General features: G+C 41.8%; 1 protein-coding gene across 1 annotated transcript; it reads left to right on the top strand.

Moving 5' to 3' along the window:
* Positions 1–1,227: 1,227 nt before the first annotated feature.
* LOC132148492 (transmembrane protein 235-like) lies at positions 1,228–18,884 on the top strand. Its single transcript, XM_059557183.1, has 4 exons — positions 1,228–1,414; positions 2,143–2,220; positions 12,064–12,201; positions 18,323–18,884. Exons 1-4 carry the CDS (start codon positions 1,243–1,245, stop codon positions 18,595–18,597), a joined length of 663 nt encoding a protein of 220 aa, XP_059413166.1. The 5' UTR covers positions 1,228–1,242; the 3' UTR covers positions 18,598–18,884.
* Positions 18,885–19,809: the final 925 nt, after the last annotated feature.

Consider the following 19,809-nt stretch of genomic DNA (forward strand, 5'->3'; position numbering starts at 1 on the left):
CTCTTGGGTAATCTTCAGCAGGATTCTTTATTGAGAACGGTCTGCGTGGCGCTGCAGTCATCAAGAAGTCTAACTTGTCCTTAAGACATTGTAGTTTTTATACATTCAGGTGGGAGGGATCCCTACCGTAGAGGTGGAGACCATGTAAACAAAGCATGCAAATTGAATCAGGAAAATGTCAGACACTGTAATTTTCCCAGCCTTGATCTCATCAGCATAACAGTGTCATTCAAATGCATAGGTGCTAATTCAATCAGTCTGGCAAGACTGATGAGGAAGAGCACAAAGACAAAAGGTCATTATCTCAGACTCTTGATTTTCTTGATTTGATCTTCTTGGATATGTCAGCTTTATTACTTACTATTATATTGGAACCTATATTTAACATTTTATAAATTTGTAATCCCACAGTACTTACACATTTCATCAGTTCATGCATTAAGAAAGCAATTTTTGCTGCATCGCATAAAATCAAATTTATTGTCAGAAAACACAAATATACAATAAAATAAACACATATGTTACACATAACATATAACAAGGTACATACATGTATACACATTTAAACAAACACCTCCCATACAGAATATACAGGTAGTCTTTATTATATGCCATATACCTTATTTAACTAAAATACACCTGCCTCTTTTTTTCTATTGTATTTAATGGCATTTGATACAAAAAATCTGCAAAATTAAGTGAAGTTATGCTTAAAACAAGAAAAAAATATCTGCCAATGGGGTAAAAATAATAATAGTAATGAAAAGGGAAACAAGTTTAAGCAAGGACTCACTTAATTTTCATAAAAAACTTAAAATCTTGTTATTTATCACCTAAAGTAAATGTATTTTGATGTAAGAATATTTCAATTTTTACTGGAAAACGAGAAAAATACTGAGTATGAAAATCTCAAAGAAAGGTACAGAAAGCAGCTCATCCCTGGTGATCAAATGGAGCACAGAGATCGAGGGTGAGGTGAGAGAGTAGACTGAGAGCGTTCAGAGCTTCTGCTGTCACTCCATATACAGCTGTGCAGGAGAGATGCCGAGGAAAATCCTGCAGTATCTTCATCCAGCTGTTCCTGAGAGCTGATTCTTCATTCAGCTTGGATAAATCTGGAGAAATTAAGATGGAATAATGTGCTTTAATGGCTCTGAACGCACTGGGCTTTAAAGGACCTGAATGCTAGCCTTCAGCGCTCAAAGTCAATGAATCATCAGAGGGATTGTAGCACTGACGAAGATGAACTTTGGGACAGTTGTGATCTCTGCGGGTCTGTGCGGGCTGCTCAGTTTCATCCTGCTTGCCTTGTCCATTGGCACTGAATACTGGTACATTATAGATGTGGATGAAGGGAAGAACTCCAGCCTGGAATACAGCAGCTCTCACTCCGGACTCTGGAGGATATATGAAGGTAAGATTGTGTACACAGACAACTTGAGCTTCCTTGATGTCGGGTTTTGTGCATGTGTTGCTCACATTTAGTATACTCTAACAGTGATCTCTCTTAATCTTCTATAAGAGGATTTAATCATTGCTCAATTAATCTTTTTACATTAAAATGTTAATGTGAACATTAAACATTAGCCTTAATACTGAGTACTGATGAAGTAGCCTGCATGATCTTAATGTGCATTTATTCATTATCCTCTTCATACTGTTCTACATTTCATGTGTCTCATGATTAAATGGATAAAGCATTTTTAATCTCATTCTTGCAGCACTAAACTGTCATATGGTTTGACTGGTTGTAAAGAAAGTTATTTCACAAGTATTCACAGATACAGTCCTCATCACTGACTGAGTCTCCATTAAGCACATAATTAATGTCTCGTCCAGTTTTGGGGCTGTTTTAATGGCACTAAAGGCAATTAAAAAGAGAAGTAGTTCCTCACAGAATTCTTAATGTTTAATGTTAGATGCGATGTGATAACAGTTACTAAATCCGTCGCATTAAAGATCTGTTTTCGATTTCATTCTAATTGCTGTAAAGATATAGTTCCCCCTCTAACACAAATGCTGCTTTTCCTCGTAAGGTGTAATATGTCGAGATTACCAAGAAAATTTATTTGCAGGCAACTGTTTAAAGCATAATGGGTGTTAGCAGCTTTTACTTGACTGATGTTTCAATGTGACCCACAGGACAGAATGGAAGTTATCATGACATCTCATTCTACACGGACACCTCCGACCACACCGAGCAGGAGAAGCACCTTTTAAGTGAGTCTCTGAAAGCTATCTACACATTAGCCACAATCAGAGACTGACGCTGGAAATAGACTTGTTATGTATGGTTAGTGTGTTCTCTGTCTCTTTAAGAGCTGTATTCGCAGCATGACATCCATCCTGATCCATCACTGCCCCCCTTTATTATAAGAGAGATTGCACAATTATCAAAACTGATGGTCTTTGATTAGTAGTCATAGAAGGGGTGTGCTACAGCACATTGACAGAAAAGATGATATCTCTTTTTTGGGGGGGATTTTGTCGATAACATAAATTAGAAGCTATGAGTGTGATTTTGTGCTGGTTTGTGTTGTGGACAAATGACTCCCAAAGCTTTTTCATATTCTTCATATTCTGGTGGTGATTATTTCATACTAGTGATAGAAACCCTTCCATCTTAAATTGATTTCCACTGGCAAGCTCACTTTCAGGACAATTTATTCTAAGCTAATTAGATGTATGAAGGATCTTTCATGTACAACTTACATTTAATCAATAAATTCAGTTAGAATAATAAGACACTGTAGGCTTTTATCGACCAAATTACATTAGAATCAATAAAATGCAGTTTTTGCAACTCAGAAGTGGCACAGATGCAGCAATTAGATACATTTACACCGCAATTACAATTGCATATAATAATGCTATGAGATTAATGTTTTATATATATATACTTTAAATGTAAACCTTAAACCACCAGTAGGTGGCAGCAAGGTATGATCTTAATAATTGAGTCACTGAATTATTCATTTAACCATTTTGTTCAAGGGACTGGAACAAGAAACAAGCAAATGACTGTCTTTATGAATGTTGATTCGTTTAAAATAGCTGACTCATTTAGAAACAAATTAAATATTTATAGATAATCAATTTTTTGGTGGCAAAATATAGCAATATCGATAATATTAACCGACAATATAACTGACTATATAAATGTCTTGTTTATTGAACTGGTGTATGAAATTATATATATATTTTTTTAAATAAAATCAATATCACATTTGCAGTCATACTGATCTTTGAGAAAAAAATATTGTTAATTTGAAATTGCCTTGAAAATGTAAGGAAAAAATGAATAGGGGGGATTTTTTCCCCCATTTATTTAATTTAGGGGTCACTCTAACTACATTATACTAGGCTATCATATTTGTTTGTTTTTGTGAGTGTGTAGCATACTCGATAATGTCAGTTTCCACACTGTTGAAACAACAATTATAACATTATCATAGACAATACATATCGCACACCCCCAGTGGTCACAAGTTCAAACTCACTGAACCTGAAAGGACAAAATGTCCCCTGTGCTTCAGATTTTTACAATGATATTAATAATACATTTTATTTATGGGCTCCTTACATGACACTCAAGGACACCATACATACAAATACAACACATAAAACAGTTAATAAGCAACAATTAAAACCCACAATCATATCTATACAATCATACATAAAAATATCACTGCATGCCTTTCTAAAAAATGCATCTTCAAACAAGATTTAAAAATTGGAGGAAAGCCACTATCACAAATATCTTGTGGAAGTAAATTCCACAGATAAGGAGCAGCGTAAATAAAAAATCGAGAACCTCATAGAAACCAGACACATATGAGAAATTAATGAAGATAATGTATCTGATGATCTAAGAGTTTGAGAGGGGACATATGACATTGAAAGTAGATCAGATAAGTAGGAAGGGGGCATGTTATGCAATGTCTTACAAGCAAGAAGTAAGATTTTAAATTCGACAAGTTGTTTAACAGGAAGCCACGGCAGATGTTGAAGAACAGGAGATTTGTGTTCCATAATATAACTTCTAGGATAAAGTAGATTGAAAAATAAAATGGAATAGGCCCAAAATGGAACCCTGTGGGACACCTGTAGTTATACTTGAGATTTGAACTTAGATTTGAATTGGCCTAGTAGAACAACCTGTGTACAACCTAAGAGATAGGATGTGAACCAAGCCAGGGAAGTACCCACAATTCCAAAGCACTGCAATCTGTCTAATAGAATTTCATGGTGAATGTTGTGAAACACTTAAGTTAAATCGAGAAGAACTAATATAAATAGAAGACCTGAGTCAGCCAATAAATCATTGGAAATTTTGACAAAGGCACTCTCGGTACTATGACAGGAACGAAAACTTGATTGAAATGGTTCTTATAGATTATTGGTAACACTTTAGAATACTGTTTCTTACTGCATAACTAATAAGGATTTACTGAAGAGCTAGCAGGTAATTTTTCATTAACACACTTTACTCACTACTGTTAATTACTAAGAAAGATGTGTTAACTAATCAGTATGTAATACAATTTTATGATTGTGTTAAGTAACAGTTTGCTTATAAATGTTTAACTTATAAATACAAAATGTTTGTTAAATTAGTTCAAATGTGGGCAGTATACATGTTAAAATGGAATAAAACATGCTGTATAAAGAAATGTTCTCATCTGAAATAAAGATAGTAAACAAGTTGTTTTGTGTATTTTATAAAGTTTCTGATTTTATAGTTTTTTTAGAGTGTAAGTTTGATTTGATGTTTTTATGAGTCAAAATGATTTAGCAATTATTATTCACTAATAGACTCACTTTAGAACCGTTTCAGGTTATAAGTAATTGCTGCGGAATTATCTGATAATTCTTTATTAATTAATAGAGGGTTCACTATAATTTCACTTTAGAATAGTAAAATGTATTGCATTTATTAATATAGAATTTCCATACTACTACTACTACTACTACTTATATTTATTTGAAAGGGTCACAATTCAGTGTAATTGTTCATTAGTAGTTATTTCATAGTTATTTTTATTGAACCTTGAACTAGTAGATCATTAACAGTAGTTCTTCAGGAGGTATGACAGAATATATTAGTTATTGATTAACTAACTGTTACTTAACACAATCATTAAATTATATTACATACTTAGTTAACACATCTTCCTTAGTAGTTAACAGTAGTGAGCTAAGTCTTAAAGAATAATCACCTGTGAGTTCTTCAGTAATTCCTTATTAGTTATGCAGTTAGTAAATTATTCACTGAAAGATGTTCATGTACCTGTGCTGCAACAACATTTTCCAGGATTTTAGATAAAAATGTCAAGTTAAAAACTGGAAGACTTGGATCAGTACCTGGTTTCTTGAGGACAGGAGTTATTAATGCAGTTTATATAGGGAACACTGCCAGAAATAAGAGAAGAATGAATGATCTCAGTGATAGAAGGCAAAATAACTGACTGACAGACTTTAACTAATTGAGTTGGAAGTGAATCAAGTTGACAGGTGGTTGATTTAGATTTCTGAATAACTGAAGTTCTCTTACGAAAGCTCTCTCGTACTGCGCCTTAGCTAAGAAAAGCCAGGAAAAGTCTCTTTTCACGAAATACTGAAGTAAAAAATAATCCTTAATTTTGTATTTTTGTAAAGCGCATTTGCAGCAGTACACAGCCATAGGCGAGACGGCTCGTTCGCTCATTGGCTTGTTCTGAGGCAACTGCACAACCTATCGAGCGCAGGCTGATGCAACATCAGACCAATAAGGGTGCTTCGCGCCCTTCTTGCCACTTCCCGCCGAAACGGGTGTGGCCCAACCTATAAAAGGAGCTCGAAAAGGCTGACTCACCTGATTTTTCATCTCTTCAGCGAAGCTCACGCATCGCTGGATCACGGAGGAAGCAAGCGCCGTCTGAAAGAGCATATCAGCAGGACGAGCCATTCTGAAGCTGCTGGCATCGCCGCCTTCCATTGCCGTTCCTGCTGCGCTATCCGGCGCCCATATCCTTTACATCCTTTTATCTGTTTATATCCTGTGTGTGTGTTCGCCCTGCGACGCACATTCACAAAAAGAGCTGCGTCTTTTTAAAGATGCCCTCGTGCGGCTCGTGCAGAGCCCCGCTCAGCGAAGGAGATCGTCACGTCATCTGCGTCTCCTGTCTGGGTGAGGACCATGCAGCGCTCGCGCTCGCTGACGGCGGATGCCCTCATTGCGAGTTAATGCCTATGGTGACTCTGAGGACTCGCCTGGCATCCTTCTCGAAGCCTGCATCATCCGCTGCGCCGCAGCGCCGTAAGAAGTGCCGCTCGCAGCGCCTACCAGAACCGCCTCCAGCTCGGCCGAACTCGCCGGTTCCCTCCGCTTCGCCGGCCTCCCCTGCATCGCTTCCCGATGTTCAGCGTCCACTGCTTGCCGACGCGTCATCTGAGGAAGTGGATCTCAGGCCCGCGTCGGAGGAAGAAGGCACGTGCTCTCTGCTTGCTTCGGGCAGTGAGGGTTGGGCGAGCTCCATGGATCTCGAGCCCGCTGCTCAGAGGCCCAGCAGACGGGGGGATGTCGATAAGGAGCTGATGCGTGTACCCTCTCTGGCCGCGGCGAGCCTCGGCCTCGAGTGGTCTGCACCAGCGCCCCCTTCACGTTCCCGGCTGGATGGTAGCTATCTTCCGGATGAGCACTCTTCCTCAAGTTCAAAGCACGCCCCTTTTCTTCCTGAGCTTCACGAAGAAGTGGCGAAAGCTTGGGACGCTCCATTCTCGGGCGAGAATCCGCTCATCTGTTTCGCCAGCATTCTCCACACTGGACGGTGCTAAGAACAGAGGCTACCTGTCACTTCCCCCGGTGGAACAGGCTATAGCAGCGCACCTTTGCCCGCCCTCTGCTGGACGGCAGACTAAGGCGGCGTTGCCATCCAAAGCCTGCCGCATGACGTCATCGCTGCTCGCACGGATATTCTCTGCTGCTGGGCAGGCTGCATCTGCGCTACACACCATGGCTACGCTACAGATTTTCCAGGGCGATCTCCTCCGCAAGCTGGATGAGATGGGACCTGAAGCGATCTGTCTCGCGGATCTGAGGAGTGCTTCGGATCTCTCCCTCCGCGCTACTAAGTCCGCTGCACAGGCCATGGGACGGGTTATGGCTTCCGCTACGGTGGCTGAGAGGCATTTGTGGCTGACGCTTTCTGACATCAAGGAGTCTGAGCGTGATGCGTTCCTTGACGCGCCGCTAACTCCTGTCGCCCTCTTCGGATCTTCCGTCAACGAGTTTGTGGAGAGATTCGCCGAAGACCAGAAAGCTTCGCAGGCGTTCAAGCACTTCTTGCCGAAGCGCTCCAGTTCTGCAGCTAGCCGCTCTAGACCGGCCCCACAGAGCTCTCAGTCACGCCCACCGCCTCCTGCTGCGTCATCGCTCTTCAAGCCGTCGCCCCGCGCCGCGGGAGCCGCGGCAGAGGATTGCGGTGAAGCCAGAAGCCCCGAAAGCATCCTAGCACTGCTGGGAAAGCGCCGGTGTTCGAGTTCCGCTGCGGCCGAGCTCTCACCCAAGCGCGCCGCTGTTGCAGTTCCAAGAGTTGTGACTGCCTCAGTGTCCTCTGCAATGCGCAAGCCTGCACGAGTGCCCGCTTGCCTGCACACAAAAGCCGTTATCACGGCTTCCCAGATGTTTCACAAAAAGAACCCGTGCACGCTCGTCCGGCCACGGCCGATGGTGCTATAAATGCAGTGACGATGCCCACTACTCAGTGCCCATCTCCACATGTAAGCACAGCCCTGCACACAGGGCTAGCGCACATAAGATCGACACAGATCGGTCGAGCGCGCCGCATAGTAAACGTGCCCACTTCCCAGTGCCCACATACACTATGTCACATACGGCGCGGGGCTTCTGTAAAAACGAGGCCCGTGCACGTACATTCTGCACAGGCAGACAGCGAGTTGAAAGTGGTAAATGTGCACACATGCAGCCCACAGTTACTCGCAGATATATCGAGTCCCACTGGACCCGCTCAGCCTCCCCCCAGTCGGTAAAGCGCCGGCACGGGGTCGAGGAGGAGCGATCTGCCCGCTGTGATCAATGCGCTCCCCGCCACAGAAGCGCAGCACACTCGTGCGCCGCCGTTGCCCAATCAACAGAGCGCGCTTCGAATCCAGCCCTTAGCCATTCATGCAGATGCAGCGCTTCCAGGGGTTTCGGATTGGGTGCTAGGCATTATAAAGAGAGGCTACTCGCTACAGTTTTCTCGACGCCCAAAAAAACTACGGTCAAAACAGAAGTAGCACACATACTTCGGGCCGAAATATCAAAACTGTTGAGCAAAGGGGCTGTAGAGCCTGTGTCTCAAGCTCAAAGCGAGGGGGGCTGTACAGAAGATACTTTCTGGTGCCCAAGAGAGACGGGGGTCTCAGGCCCATACTGGATCTAAGACAGCTGAACAAGGCATTGATGAAACGCAGTTTCAAAATGCTCACGACCAGGAAGCTCCTCGCGCAGATTCACAGAGGGGACTGGTTCATGTCAATAGATCTGAAGGACGCGTATTTTCAAATACAGATAGTGTCAAACCACAGGCGATATTTGAGATTCGCCTTCAAGGGCCAGGCATACCAGTTTACAGTCCTGCCATTCGGCTTGTCCGTAGCTCCTCGTACGTTTACGAGGTGCATGGATGCAGCGCTCGCTCCTCTCAGACTCAGAGGCATACGAGTGCTGAATTATTTGGACGACTGGCTGGTTCTGGCCCAATCACGAGCGGAGCTCGTGGACCACAGGGCCGTTTTACTCGATCACCTCGAGAAGCTCGGCCTCAGTGTCAATTGGGCGAAGAGTTCGCTGAACCCCAGTCAGACGATCCTGTTTCTGGGTATAGTTCTGAACTCGTGTTCCATGACAGTGCGGCTGTCACCACAGCGCGTGATGGGCATTCAGCGCGCAGCGAGTTCTTTCCGCTGCGGCGCGACCGTGTCGCTCAAACACTGTCAAAAGATGCTGGGCCTCATGGCCTCAGCATCTCCGGCTCTGCAGCTGGGCCTGCTCCGCAGGCGCCCCCTGCAGTTCTGGCTGAAGGCTCGGGTGCCGCGCAGAGCGTGGGCGTCTGGCCGGCTGCATTTCAAGGTCGATCAGAGCTGTGTTGCGGCTCTAGCACCTTGGACAGCGAACGGCTGGTACCGATCAGGTGTAAGCCTGTGGACTTCCCCGAATGTGAAGATGGTGTCGACGGACGCCTCCACTTCGGGATGGGGAGCGCTGCTCGAGGGCAGACCGTCCTTTGGCCTATGGTCAGAACGGGAAAAGCTCCATCATATCAACTGTCTGGAAATGCTGGCAGTGGAGAACGCGCTGACGCGCTTTTGTCCCCATATCAAGGATCACCACGTCGTAGTCCGTTCGGACAACATGTCTGTGGTGTCCTACATAAATCGCCAGGGCGGTCTCGGGTCTCGAAACCTTTGCAGGCTGATGGAACGCCTCCTGGTTTGGGCTCAGCGCAACGTGCGCTCGCTGAGAGCAGTGCATGTGCCTGGGCTGCAGAATCTGGGTCCAGACAGGCTGTCCAGAGGCAATGTTCCTACGGGCGAATGGTCTCTACACCCGCAAACAGTCCGGCTGTTGTGGGAGAGATTTGGCAGGGCGGAGGTGGACCTCATCGCGTCCCACGAAAACGCTCACTGCCCTGCGTTCTTTTCCAAGAACGAAAGCGCTCTGTCACGGAGATGGCCTTGCTGCCCACTTTATGCTTTCCCTCCCGTCTCCCTCCTTCCACAGGTGATAGATCGGGTGAGAGAAACGAGATGTTCATTACTGCTTGTAGCACCTCTTTGGAAGAACCAACCATGGTTCCCAGATTTGATGCAGTTAGCAGATGTCGCCCCGTGGCCGGTACCGTTGAGGAGGGACCTCCTCTCGCAGGCCAGGGGCTCGATTTGGCACCCTCAACCGGAGTTGTGGTCCCTCCATGTGTGGGCGCTCAACAGTTCATGTGTGGGCGCTCAACCCGCTGATCTCGCAGTGGGAGTGCTAAATACCATCACTCAGGCTAGAGCTCTAGTCATCCGGTTCCTCAGAGGAGCTAGGAGGCTGAATCCTCCCAGACCTCCGTCAGTCCCTATGTGGGACCTCGCGGCGGTTTTGGAGGCCTTGAAGGGTCCCCCTTTTGAGCCTATCCAATCGGTTAGCCTTCAGCATCTGTCGTTCAAGACAGTATTCTTGTTGGCTCTCGCTTCGGTGAAGCGTGTGGGTGATTTGCACGCACTCTCGGTGAGCCAATCGTGCTTGGAGTTTGGGCCCAATGACTCAAGGGTCATACTCAAACCTAGGCACGGTTATGTGCCGAAATCCCTCAACACACCGTTTCGGGCTCAGGTTATTGCCCTGTCTGCCCTGCCGGTGTCAGGGGAGGATGGAGACTCCAGTCTTCTTTGCCCTGTCAGGGTTTTAAGAGCTTATGTGTCTCGCTCTGCTGCCTTTCGGCAGACGGAGCAGCTGTTTGTCTCGTTCGTTGGACGTTCCAAGGGAATGGCTGTTTCGAGACAGACTCTATCCAGATGGATAGTTGACGCCATAGCGTTAGCTTACGCTTCCATTGCCTTCAGTGCCCGTTGGGCGTCAGAGCACACTCCACAAGAGGCGTCGCCTCATCGTGGGCGTGGTCTACTGGGATCTCCTTGCAGGATATATGTATGGCGGCAGGTTGGGCCTCGCCTTCTACATTTATCAGGTTCTATAACCTGGAGGTTCCCGCCTTGCAAGCAAGGCTGCTGTCGGTATAGTCAAATCAGGGCCCTGAGGGGAATTCTGAGTTCACGAGCGCTATGCGCTGCCGACTGTTATATGGGCAGTATTGCGTAAGACCCGCATTGCCACATTGGTCAGGCCTTGCCTCGGCTGTGTGATGTCATATTGCCGCATCTACGGATGCTGCTAGATATAGGACGGAGGGCTTTTTCCCTTTTCTGTCCTGGACTCTCTGTGAGTCCTCTCAGGTGACTGTGCACTGTAAACCCTGGGCGTTGCTTCAGGTTTATTGGTGTGTGATCCCTGCCTTTTCGAGCTCCTTTTATAGGTTGGGCCACACCCGTTTCGGCGGGAAGTGGCAAGAAGGGCGCGAAGCGCCCTTATTGGTCTGATGTTGCATCAGCCTGCGCTCGATAGGCTGTGCAGTTGCCGCAGAACAAGCCAATGAGCGAACGAGCCGTCTCGCCTATGGCTGTGTACTGCTGCAAATGCGCTTTACAAAAATACAAAATTAAGGATAATTTTTTGCTTCAGTAATTCGTGAAAAGAGACTTTTCCCGTAGCGTCTTAGCTAAGACGCAGTACTCGTTCGCTCTTCTAGAGAGAACCGAGGTTACGTTTAGTAACCGAGTACGTTATCTCATCAACTGTAGGAAGCTGAAAAGTGACTTGATTAAAAAGTAACATGATTAAATGACTGTGTAACACTAAAGCAAGAAAAGCTTACTAAATCTGAGAACAACAAAGATTTATGAATATTTTTGCATTAAAAAAGTAAACTTGAATGTGTGGCAGCAGTGCTTAGGGTGACCATATTCGCCGTTCATACGGGACACGTCCCAGCCAGGATTTTAATATTGCCTAAAATATCCAGGTTTTGGCTATTTGCACTGTGCAGATTGATCATTGTGTAACATTCATGAGAGCTTTTAAGAGCAGAGCAGACGGCTCCTTATGCTTTCGAATCGCTTTCACGTGTTTGTTTGTACGTTTGACTTGAAGCATTGTGGCGCAATTAGTTTTTTGGGGGGGATTTGTGCGCAGCGACGCTTCAAGTCAATTGAACGAACAAACACGTGCGCATATTTGCATCGCTTTGATCATTCCCTCTAGATCTCACCTTTTCACACGCAGCCCCACGATTGGTCGATTATGTACAATACCTGCATGTTATTGGTCAAACTGCTCTGGATGTTTTAGGCATTATTAAAATCCTGGCTGGGACGTGTCCCATATGAACGGCGCATATGGCCACCCTAGGCAGCAGGTTACACTTGTTATGCAGATTACACTGATCATGTAATAAAGGCCTGTATGTGTCTCTGCAGACTTGCACAGGGTCATAGTGGTTCTGCTGCCTCTCAGCCTGGTGCTGCTGGTCTTTGGGGGGATCTTCGGTCTGGTGGCGTCTTTGGCTCAGAGCAGCACTCTTCTCACCTGCATCGCTGCATACTTCCTCATCTGCAGTGAGTCCTATTAACAGCTACATGACATTTATTGAACATCTACTCACATCAGCTGAAATGAAATGAGGTCTCAGCAGTGGTATCGCTGGAGTCTGTGTTATGTATAGGTCAGTGACACATGAAATAAAACACAATGTATAAAACACAATGGGAATGAAAGAAAAGAGAAAATGTCAGGTGCTCCAGCAGAGTGCAGCTGTTAGGTGAATGGTTTCACACAGCGAGGGGTTTTAATAGCTCAACAATACAAATCCACAAAGCCTGGAGTAATGAATAGCAAAGATATTGAACAAATGTATTTGTTGTGTTTAATGTGTTTAGAGAATTTATGTTCTTATCCTGATCCAAATTATGTTCCAGGCACAAATAAACAGGGGTGTAATGGTAAATGTACTCATACCAAAATTTTTGGGTTGGGGTCTTTTGGTTTGGCTTGCATGTGTTACTGACCAAAATCAGTGTTGTTTTAAATAACTGGAAGTCTAGACCTTCTGTTTACATGTACAACCCGAATTCCGGAAAAGTTGGGACGTTTTTTAAATTTTAATAAAATGAAAACTAAAAGACTTTCAAATCACATGAGCCAATATTTTATTCACAATATAACATAGATAACATAGCAAATGTTTAAACTGAGAAAGTTTACAATTTTATGCACAAAATGAGCTCATTTCAATTTTGATTTCTGCTACAGGTCTCAAAATAGTTGGGACGGGGCATGTTTACCATGGTGTAGCATCTCCTTTTCTTTTCAAAACAGTTTGAAGACGTCTGGGCATTGAGGCTATGAGTTGCTGGAGTTTTGCTGTTGGAATTTGGTCCCATTCTTGCCTTATATAGATTTCCAGCTGCTGCAGAGTTCGTGGTCGTCTTTGACGTATTTTTCGTTTAATGATGCGCCAAATGTTCTCTATAGGTGAAAGATCTGGACTGCAGGCAGGCCAGGTTAGCACCCGGACTCTTCTACGACGAAGCCATGCTGTTGTTATAGCTGCAGTATGTGGTTTTGCATTGTCCTGCTGAAATAAACAAGGCCTTCCCTGAAATAGACGTTGTTTGGAGGGAAGCATATGTTGCTCTAAAACCTTTATTTACCTTTCAGCATTCACAGAGCCTTCCAAAACATGCAAGCTGCCCCTACCCTATGCACTTATGCACCCCCATACCATCAGAGATGCTGGCTTTTGAACTGAACGCTGATAACATGCTGGAAGGTCTCCCTCCTCTTTAGCCCGGAGGACACGGTGTCCGTGATTTCCAACAAGAATGTCAAATTTGGACTCGTCTGACCATAAAACACTATTCCACTTTGAAATAGTCCATTTTAAATGAGCCTTGGCCCACAGGACACGACGGCGCTTCTGGACCATGTTCACACATGGCTTCCTTTTTGCATGATAGAGCTTTAGTTGGCATCTGCTGATGGCACGGCGGATTGTGTTTACCGACAGTGGTTTCTGAAAGTATTCCTGGGCCCATTTAGTAATGTCATTGACACAATCATGCCGATGAGTGATGCAGTGTCGTCTGAGAGCCCGAAGACCACGGGCATCCAATAAAGGTCTCCGGCCTTGTCCCTTACGCACAGAGATTTCTCCAGTTTCTCTGAATCTTTTGATGATGTTATGCACTGTAGATGATGAGATTTGCAAAGCCTTTGCAATTTGGCGTTGAGGAACATTGTTTTTAAAGTTTTCCACAATTTTTTTACGCAGTCTTTCACAGATTGGAGAGCCTCTGCCCATCTTTACTTCTGAGAGACTCTGCTTCTCTAAGACAAAGCTTTTATAGCTAATCATGTTACAGACCTGATATCAATTTAATATCAACTTAATTAATTAATCAACTTAATTAATCACTAGATGTTCTCCCAGCTGAATCTTTTCAAAACTGCTTGCTTTTTTAACCATTTGTTGCCCCCGTGCCAACTTTTTTGAGACCTGTAGCAGGCATTAAATTTTAAATGAGCTAATTAAGTGGATAAAAGTATAAAATTTCTGTTTAAACATTTGCTACGTTATCTATGTTCTATTGTGAATAAAATATTGGCTCATGTGATTTGAAATTCCTTTAGTTTTCATTTTATTAAAATTTAAAAAACGTCCCAACTTTTCCGGAATTCGGGTTGTAGCATAATTTGAAACTCCAGTTTCTCCAGCTATATTTTTGTTGTTATGTGACAAATTCATTATATTTTGATGTTGTGAATGCATTTGAAAAATAAAGGACAGAAAAAAAATTGTAAAATCCAAGTCCTGAACTTGATTAACATTAAGTGTTTAGATCTAATTCACAAACCCACACAGCTTTTACAGCGCATTGTTTATTTTCATTTAGATATGTTTTCCTTAGCAGAACTTATTTCTTATAGTTGTGTCCTCATCTGTAAATGTTAGAAATTCACACAAATAGATTCAACAATTGAGTCTCCATTAAACTTCACAATCTTCAGTGAAACAGCACAGACATCAAACAGGAGCAACATAATTCTGACTAAAATAAAAAAAATTCTCAGATGTTCAGGTCATGGTGCTACTGGATCCACACAGGCATATAAAGTAGCTGTTTTGCACTATACCTCTGCTTCCATACCTTAAAAAATGAACATCAAATTCAAAAGCTGCAAATTCAAAATATATCATGATTTGTTTTAGGCATTCAGTCTAATAATTGTTTACAATTCAGGAGGCACCACATGACAGGAATGAATGGTTTACTTATATACCTGTAATCAGCAGATGTTGCTCCTGTGTCTACACCCTAATTTCTTCACACAAAATAACTGAAATCATGAGATTGAGACTGAATGTGTGCTACAATATTTCTGATGAGTTACTGTAGGAACACATCGGAATAGAAGTGGGAATGACACGTTTTTTGTCAGTAGAATATTTCTGTTTATTCTGTCCTCAATATTATTGTGATAGTATGTTTATGTTAGGATAAGATGATGAAGATGATGATGATGGAGTTTAGTTCTGGCTCTTTTGCAGCACCGTAACAGGTGCTTATGTTCCAGCCTGAGCACAACAGAAAACTGAAGTGTAGCTGAATTAAGGGAGTGATGGAGCAGAGAAAAACACTGGGATCTGTAGAGGTTGAAACACTGAGGTCAGCAGAGACCATCACAGACTTTTTAAATATGTTCTGTTCTCAGTTCCATTGAAAGGGGCTCCTGAGGTTAAAAAAAACTACTATCCTGCCCAAGAACACAGAAGGGAGTATAGTCTATGTAAATGTGAACTTTGCACAGCTTTGTATGCTAGTATAGTTAAGTTTCCTTTGCTTATGTAGTATATTTTGATATTGCTAAGGTAAATTGTTGCTGTATATGTACCAATGAGTTTTTGTTTTATAAGAACTCAACATTACACACAATTGATGGATTAAATAAAAAATGGTGGAAGTACTGAAGCCTCACAGGAGATTACGTACTTGAGTGATGTTGTCTGTAAACGTCCCTGATAGCAACAGAGCAGATGAAAACCATTGAATCAATGTTAAAAATGGTCATTGTTAATTGCATTGAATCGATATCACTAAAGATGAAAACATAACATTACAATGCAAGGGCAAAAAGCCCATATATATAATTTTTTTTGTATAAAGAGCAGTTCACAATCTCCAGGCTGTCTGAGCTTCGGAGAGCCAATTCATCCCTTTGGTTTTAAAACATCTCTTATTGTATCAGACAGTGAAAAAGATGTTTGTGCTTGATAATATTATGTGTTTATCAATAACTGTATAATAACTGAATTTTATACATAATATTGTGAAAATATTCAGGGAATCTGGAGAAATCTCAATCCGTATATGGAAAGTTAGCAAAGCTTTGTTGAATGTGCTTAACCTTCGAGCTCTTAGATGACAGATGTGCATTAGAAACCATCATGCTCTTGTGTTAAATCTGAGGCAGAGGCATATAGTGGGATTGTTGCTATCAAACTGGCGTCCAAGGTTATTAGAGTGAGACAAAACCTGGTCTTATTCTGTATGTGCTACAACAGTGAGGTTTCTGCCTGCAGTATCTGTGTCCTATTGATGTGTGGTATGTCATGAAGAGGAGAATATGACAGCAATGACCAAGGACTGTTGAGCAGCTGAAGTCTTGTTTCAAGCAAAGGTTATATAAAACAGTTGCACACATGCCTTTGCCCCAACTTTTTTGGAGTGGGTCACAGCCATCAAAATTAATATTTACATAATACAATTAAAATGTACAATTACAATTAAGGTCGGTGAGAACAGGAGTTCTATAATAATACATTTGATTTTATTTAATGACTCCTTTGTTCATATCCTTTCCTCTCGAGTGCTCTCTATTAATGACTGTGCTGAATGTAGCACAGCGTCTGGTTTATATTTAGTTATTCTCTATTTTTGTCATGATTGCATTAAGGTTTATTAATTACAATACTCTGTGTTATCTATTTCTATAATTCATCTTAATAAAGGAGAAATATCTTAGATTAATTAAAAAAACATTTGTATCTTATTCTCTGCAGATGCCATTTTCATTTTTGTGTAAATTACTGTCAATTATTCACCACCAAAATTGGGTCAGATCTTTGTTGAAACTAAAAAAAAATGTATCAAATGAATTGTTTTTCTTTCTATAGCCATCTGTCTACTGTCAGTTTCTCTGACAAGCACAGAAGCAGACTCCACATCAGCTGTCACTGCATTATTTCTTTAACGTCTTGAAAAGACAATGCATTATTTGAAAAAAAATGACTGATGATTGCAGAGCAGCAGGAAAACCTCTCTTCTGTTCTTTCTGTCATGTCTCATAAGTGATCTTGAAAGGTCAGGGCTTCGCTGAGCTTCATGTAAGTGGGTTAATTACAGCAATGATGACTTGAGTTCATGACGGTTCCTTCAAGCAGGTCTTCAGAAAAGCACAGATCTTCTTCCTATTAATACTCCCACCACTAACCTGTGTCACTTTCATATTCTGTGCTTGTGCACTACTGAGTTTCATTTTAAAGAAAAGACTCATTTGCTTATCCTAGTTAGGATTTTGCTATAGTGCATTCACTGTATAAAACATGATGAATCAGGCCATTACAGCTTTCACATGGAGGCTGTTCAAAATCCTGCCATGCCACAGAGCACCATTCACATAGTATTCCATTAAATTACATCATATTTTTCCCAAATTGTTGTTAATGTACATAATGGTTTCACCCAGGCTTGAAGATTATACATTTGTCAGTAGTACTTTTGTCTTTTTTTAATGGCTAGAATGACATATATGCTTCATAATGAGGAAACTATAATATAGACTTTCTGTTTGCCCTGTTTTTTTGTTTTCAAACACCTGAACTTGGGAATGCAAGTTCAAAATGGCATGTCTGGTGTGCTGTAAGGTGTATCTTAAATAATTCAAAAATCAAACAGTGCGATTTATAAATTAGGTATATCACAGACAAAAATAAGAAAGAAAGCTGTCACTGGGGCAGTACCTTTTCAAAAGAGTCCACATTGATACCTTAAAGGTAGATGTTAGTACCTAAAGTGTATCTAGTAGGTAAAAGGCACAAAAGTGTACCTTTTGAAAAGGTACTGCACCAATGACAGCTTTTGCACCTTTTTTTTGGAATATCATCAGTTAAATTTGGCAGAACCAAGCCACGACTGTTGTCAGGCATAGCTTTAAATACTATGTAACACTATTTAATCTTTTTCTGCTAAATAACATTTCATTAAAGCACTTTCTTGATTGGTAAGAAAGTAACCTGAAAGACCTGACGTGTCGCTAAGCACGTCAAAGAACATTAGTCTTGATTTTAGTGTATGCACGTTTTTGTAAAGCCCCTGGTCTCCCTTCTTATCCAAGCTGGTTAGACAGGTTAGAGTGGTGGTTTTAATGGGGTTTCAAGCACCTGTCGTGTGGTTAGGCTCAGAGACTAGCTGGCTTCCCTGCTAAATTGGCTAAATACAGCATTGTCAGGCTTGTAAACCATCTGAAGTCTAGTCAAACCCTCTTTTGCTGTGTGCTTCAACAAGTTTGAATAAAACATTTTATGAGAACATTTTTATATGAAAATTACTGATAAGTCTATTGCTGTCTGGTTGTTTAGTGAGTGAATGGAGTGTAATGATGGCTATTTGTCCACAGGTCTGGTGACGGTGTCTGGTGTGAGCATCTATATCAGTTACTCTCAGCAGGCATTGGAAGAGCTGCAGCACATGGTGGATGTTGAGTCACTGTCTCATGTCCACATGTCCTACGGCTGGTCTCTGGTCATGGCCTGTCTGTCCTTTTGCCTGGAGCTGCTCACCGGGATCCTGCTCATGCTAGCAGCCCGTCTCATTCGCCGTCAGTGCCAGCACGAGCCTGCTGCAGTGCTCACCGTGAGCCAGAGTTCACCACAGCTTCTGAGACTCCAGTGATGATGATCATTTCATCTACAGCCTTATCAAGAAATGAGTTTGTGCTGTGTCAAAGTTAAAATGGAGAGACAATCAATTATTGAATGAGAGTGCTCATTAGAGTATTTATCTACATCAGTCGAGTGTGTCAGTGCTATTACACGTTTTCCTCAAGGCTTCTAGAAACATATTTTCCCGAGCTCACCAATGTCATGTTTTATGAATTTACTGTACACAACATGCTGAATTAAACCATAGCAGCATCTCTAAAACAAGATAATTGGAGCTTTATCTCACAATTCTGACTTTTTTTTTCTCGTAATTGCAAACCAATTATTGCAAACCTTTTTTTTTTTAATTACAGTGTAAAAAGCTTTATTTGTGACCACACCAATACTTTTTCATTTTATACAAACGTTAATGGAGATTCTGCTTTATATACTTAATATACACATAAATCTTTTTCATACTGAAATGTAATATTCAGTGACTGTTTTTTTTATTAATTAATGGTTATTAGAAAATTGTTCTTTTGTAAAACTGTCATACAATTTACAGTAACAGTAATTTTGTTTGGCATCTGTATAAGCCATTTTGATGTACCATAATAAACATTTCTGATGACTAGACATTTTCCCTTCGTGTTAATGTTACAGTATATCTCATTTTATCTCTTAACGTAATATTATGTTATGTTAGTTTTTTTATGATCTGAACTGTGTGTTCATTAATACGCAAACTCTGGCTTTCATAAAGATACTTTGCAAGGTATAAAAATGTAAAATTAAAATTATAATTATGTTTTCATTTGTGGTAACTACATTTATCTCTCTAGGGCTCTAGTTTGATTGAATGTCCAAGACACACCATTTGAGCTCAATTAAAAAATCTATTTGTCACTAAATAATCAATTTAAGAAGGAAAAAAAAAGTATCATAGGAACAGAGTGGGCTGTTTTCTTGAGTGCTCAGAAATAACATAGTTGGATAAATTTTCATTTCAGTTTCCAGAAGGAATTATTCTCTGAATATTGGACATTAGTCCAGAGTGTAATATGCTGTATTATTTGCAGGGAAATATGGGTGTGTTACATCAGTTTTAATTGTTAAATTGTTAAAAGTTAAATTGCATAGGCCATACAGCAATGATGACTGGGTGGCTGTAAATCTCTGATTGCTGCATTGGAGGCAAACATTGATGCAATCAAGACACCAATTAATGTCAAACTCATTC

This window comes from Carassius carassius, chromosome 9, assembly GCF_963082965.1.
Source record: "Carassius carassius chromosome 9, fCarCar2.1, whole genome shotgun sequence".
Classification (NCBI taxonomy): Eukaryota; Metazoa; Chordata; class Actinopteri; order Cypriniformes; family Cyprinidae; genus Carassius; species Carassius carassius.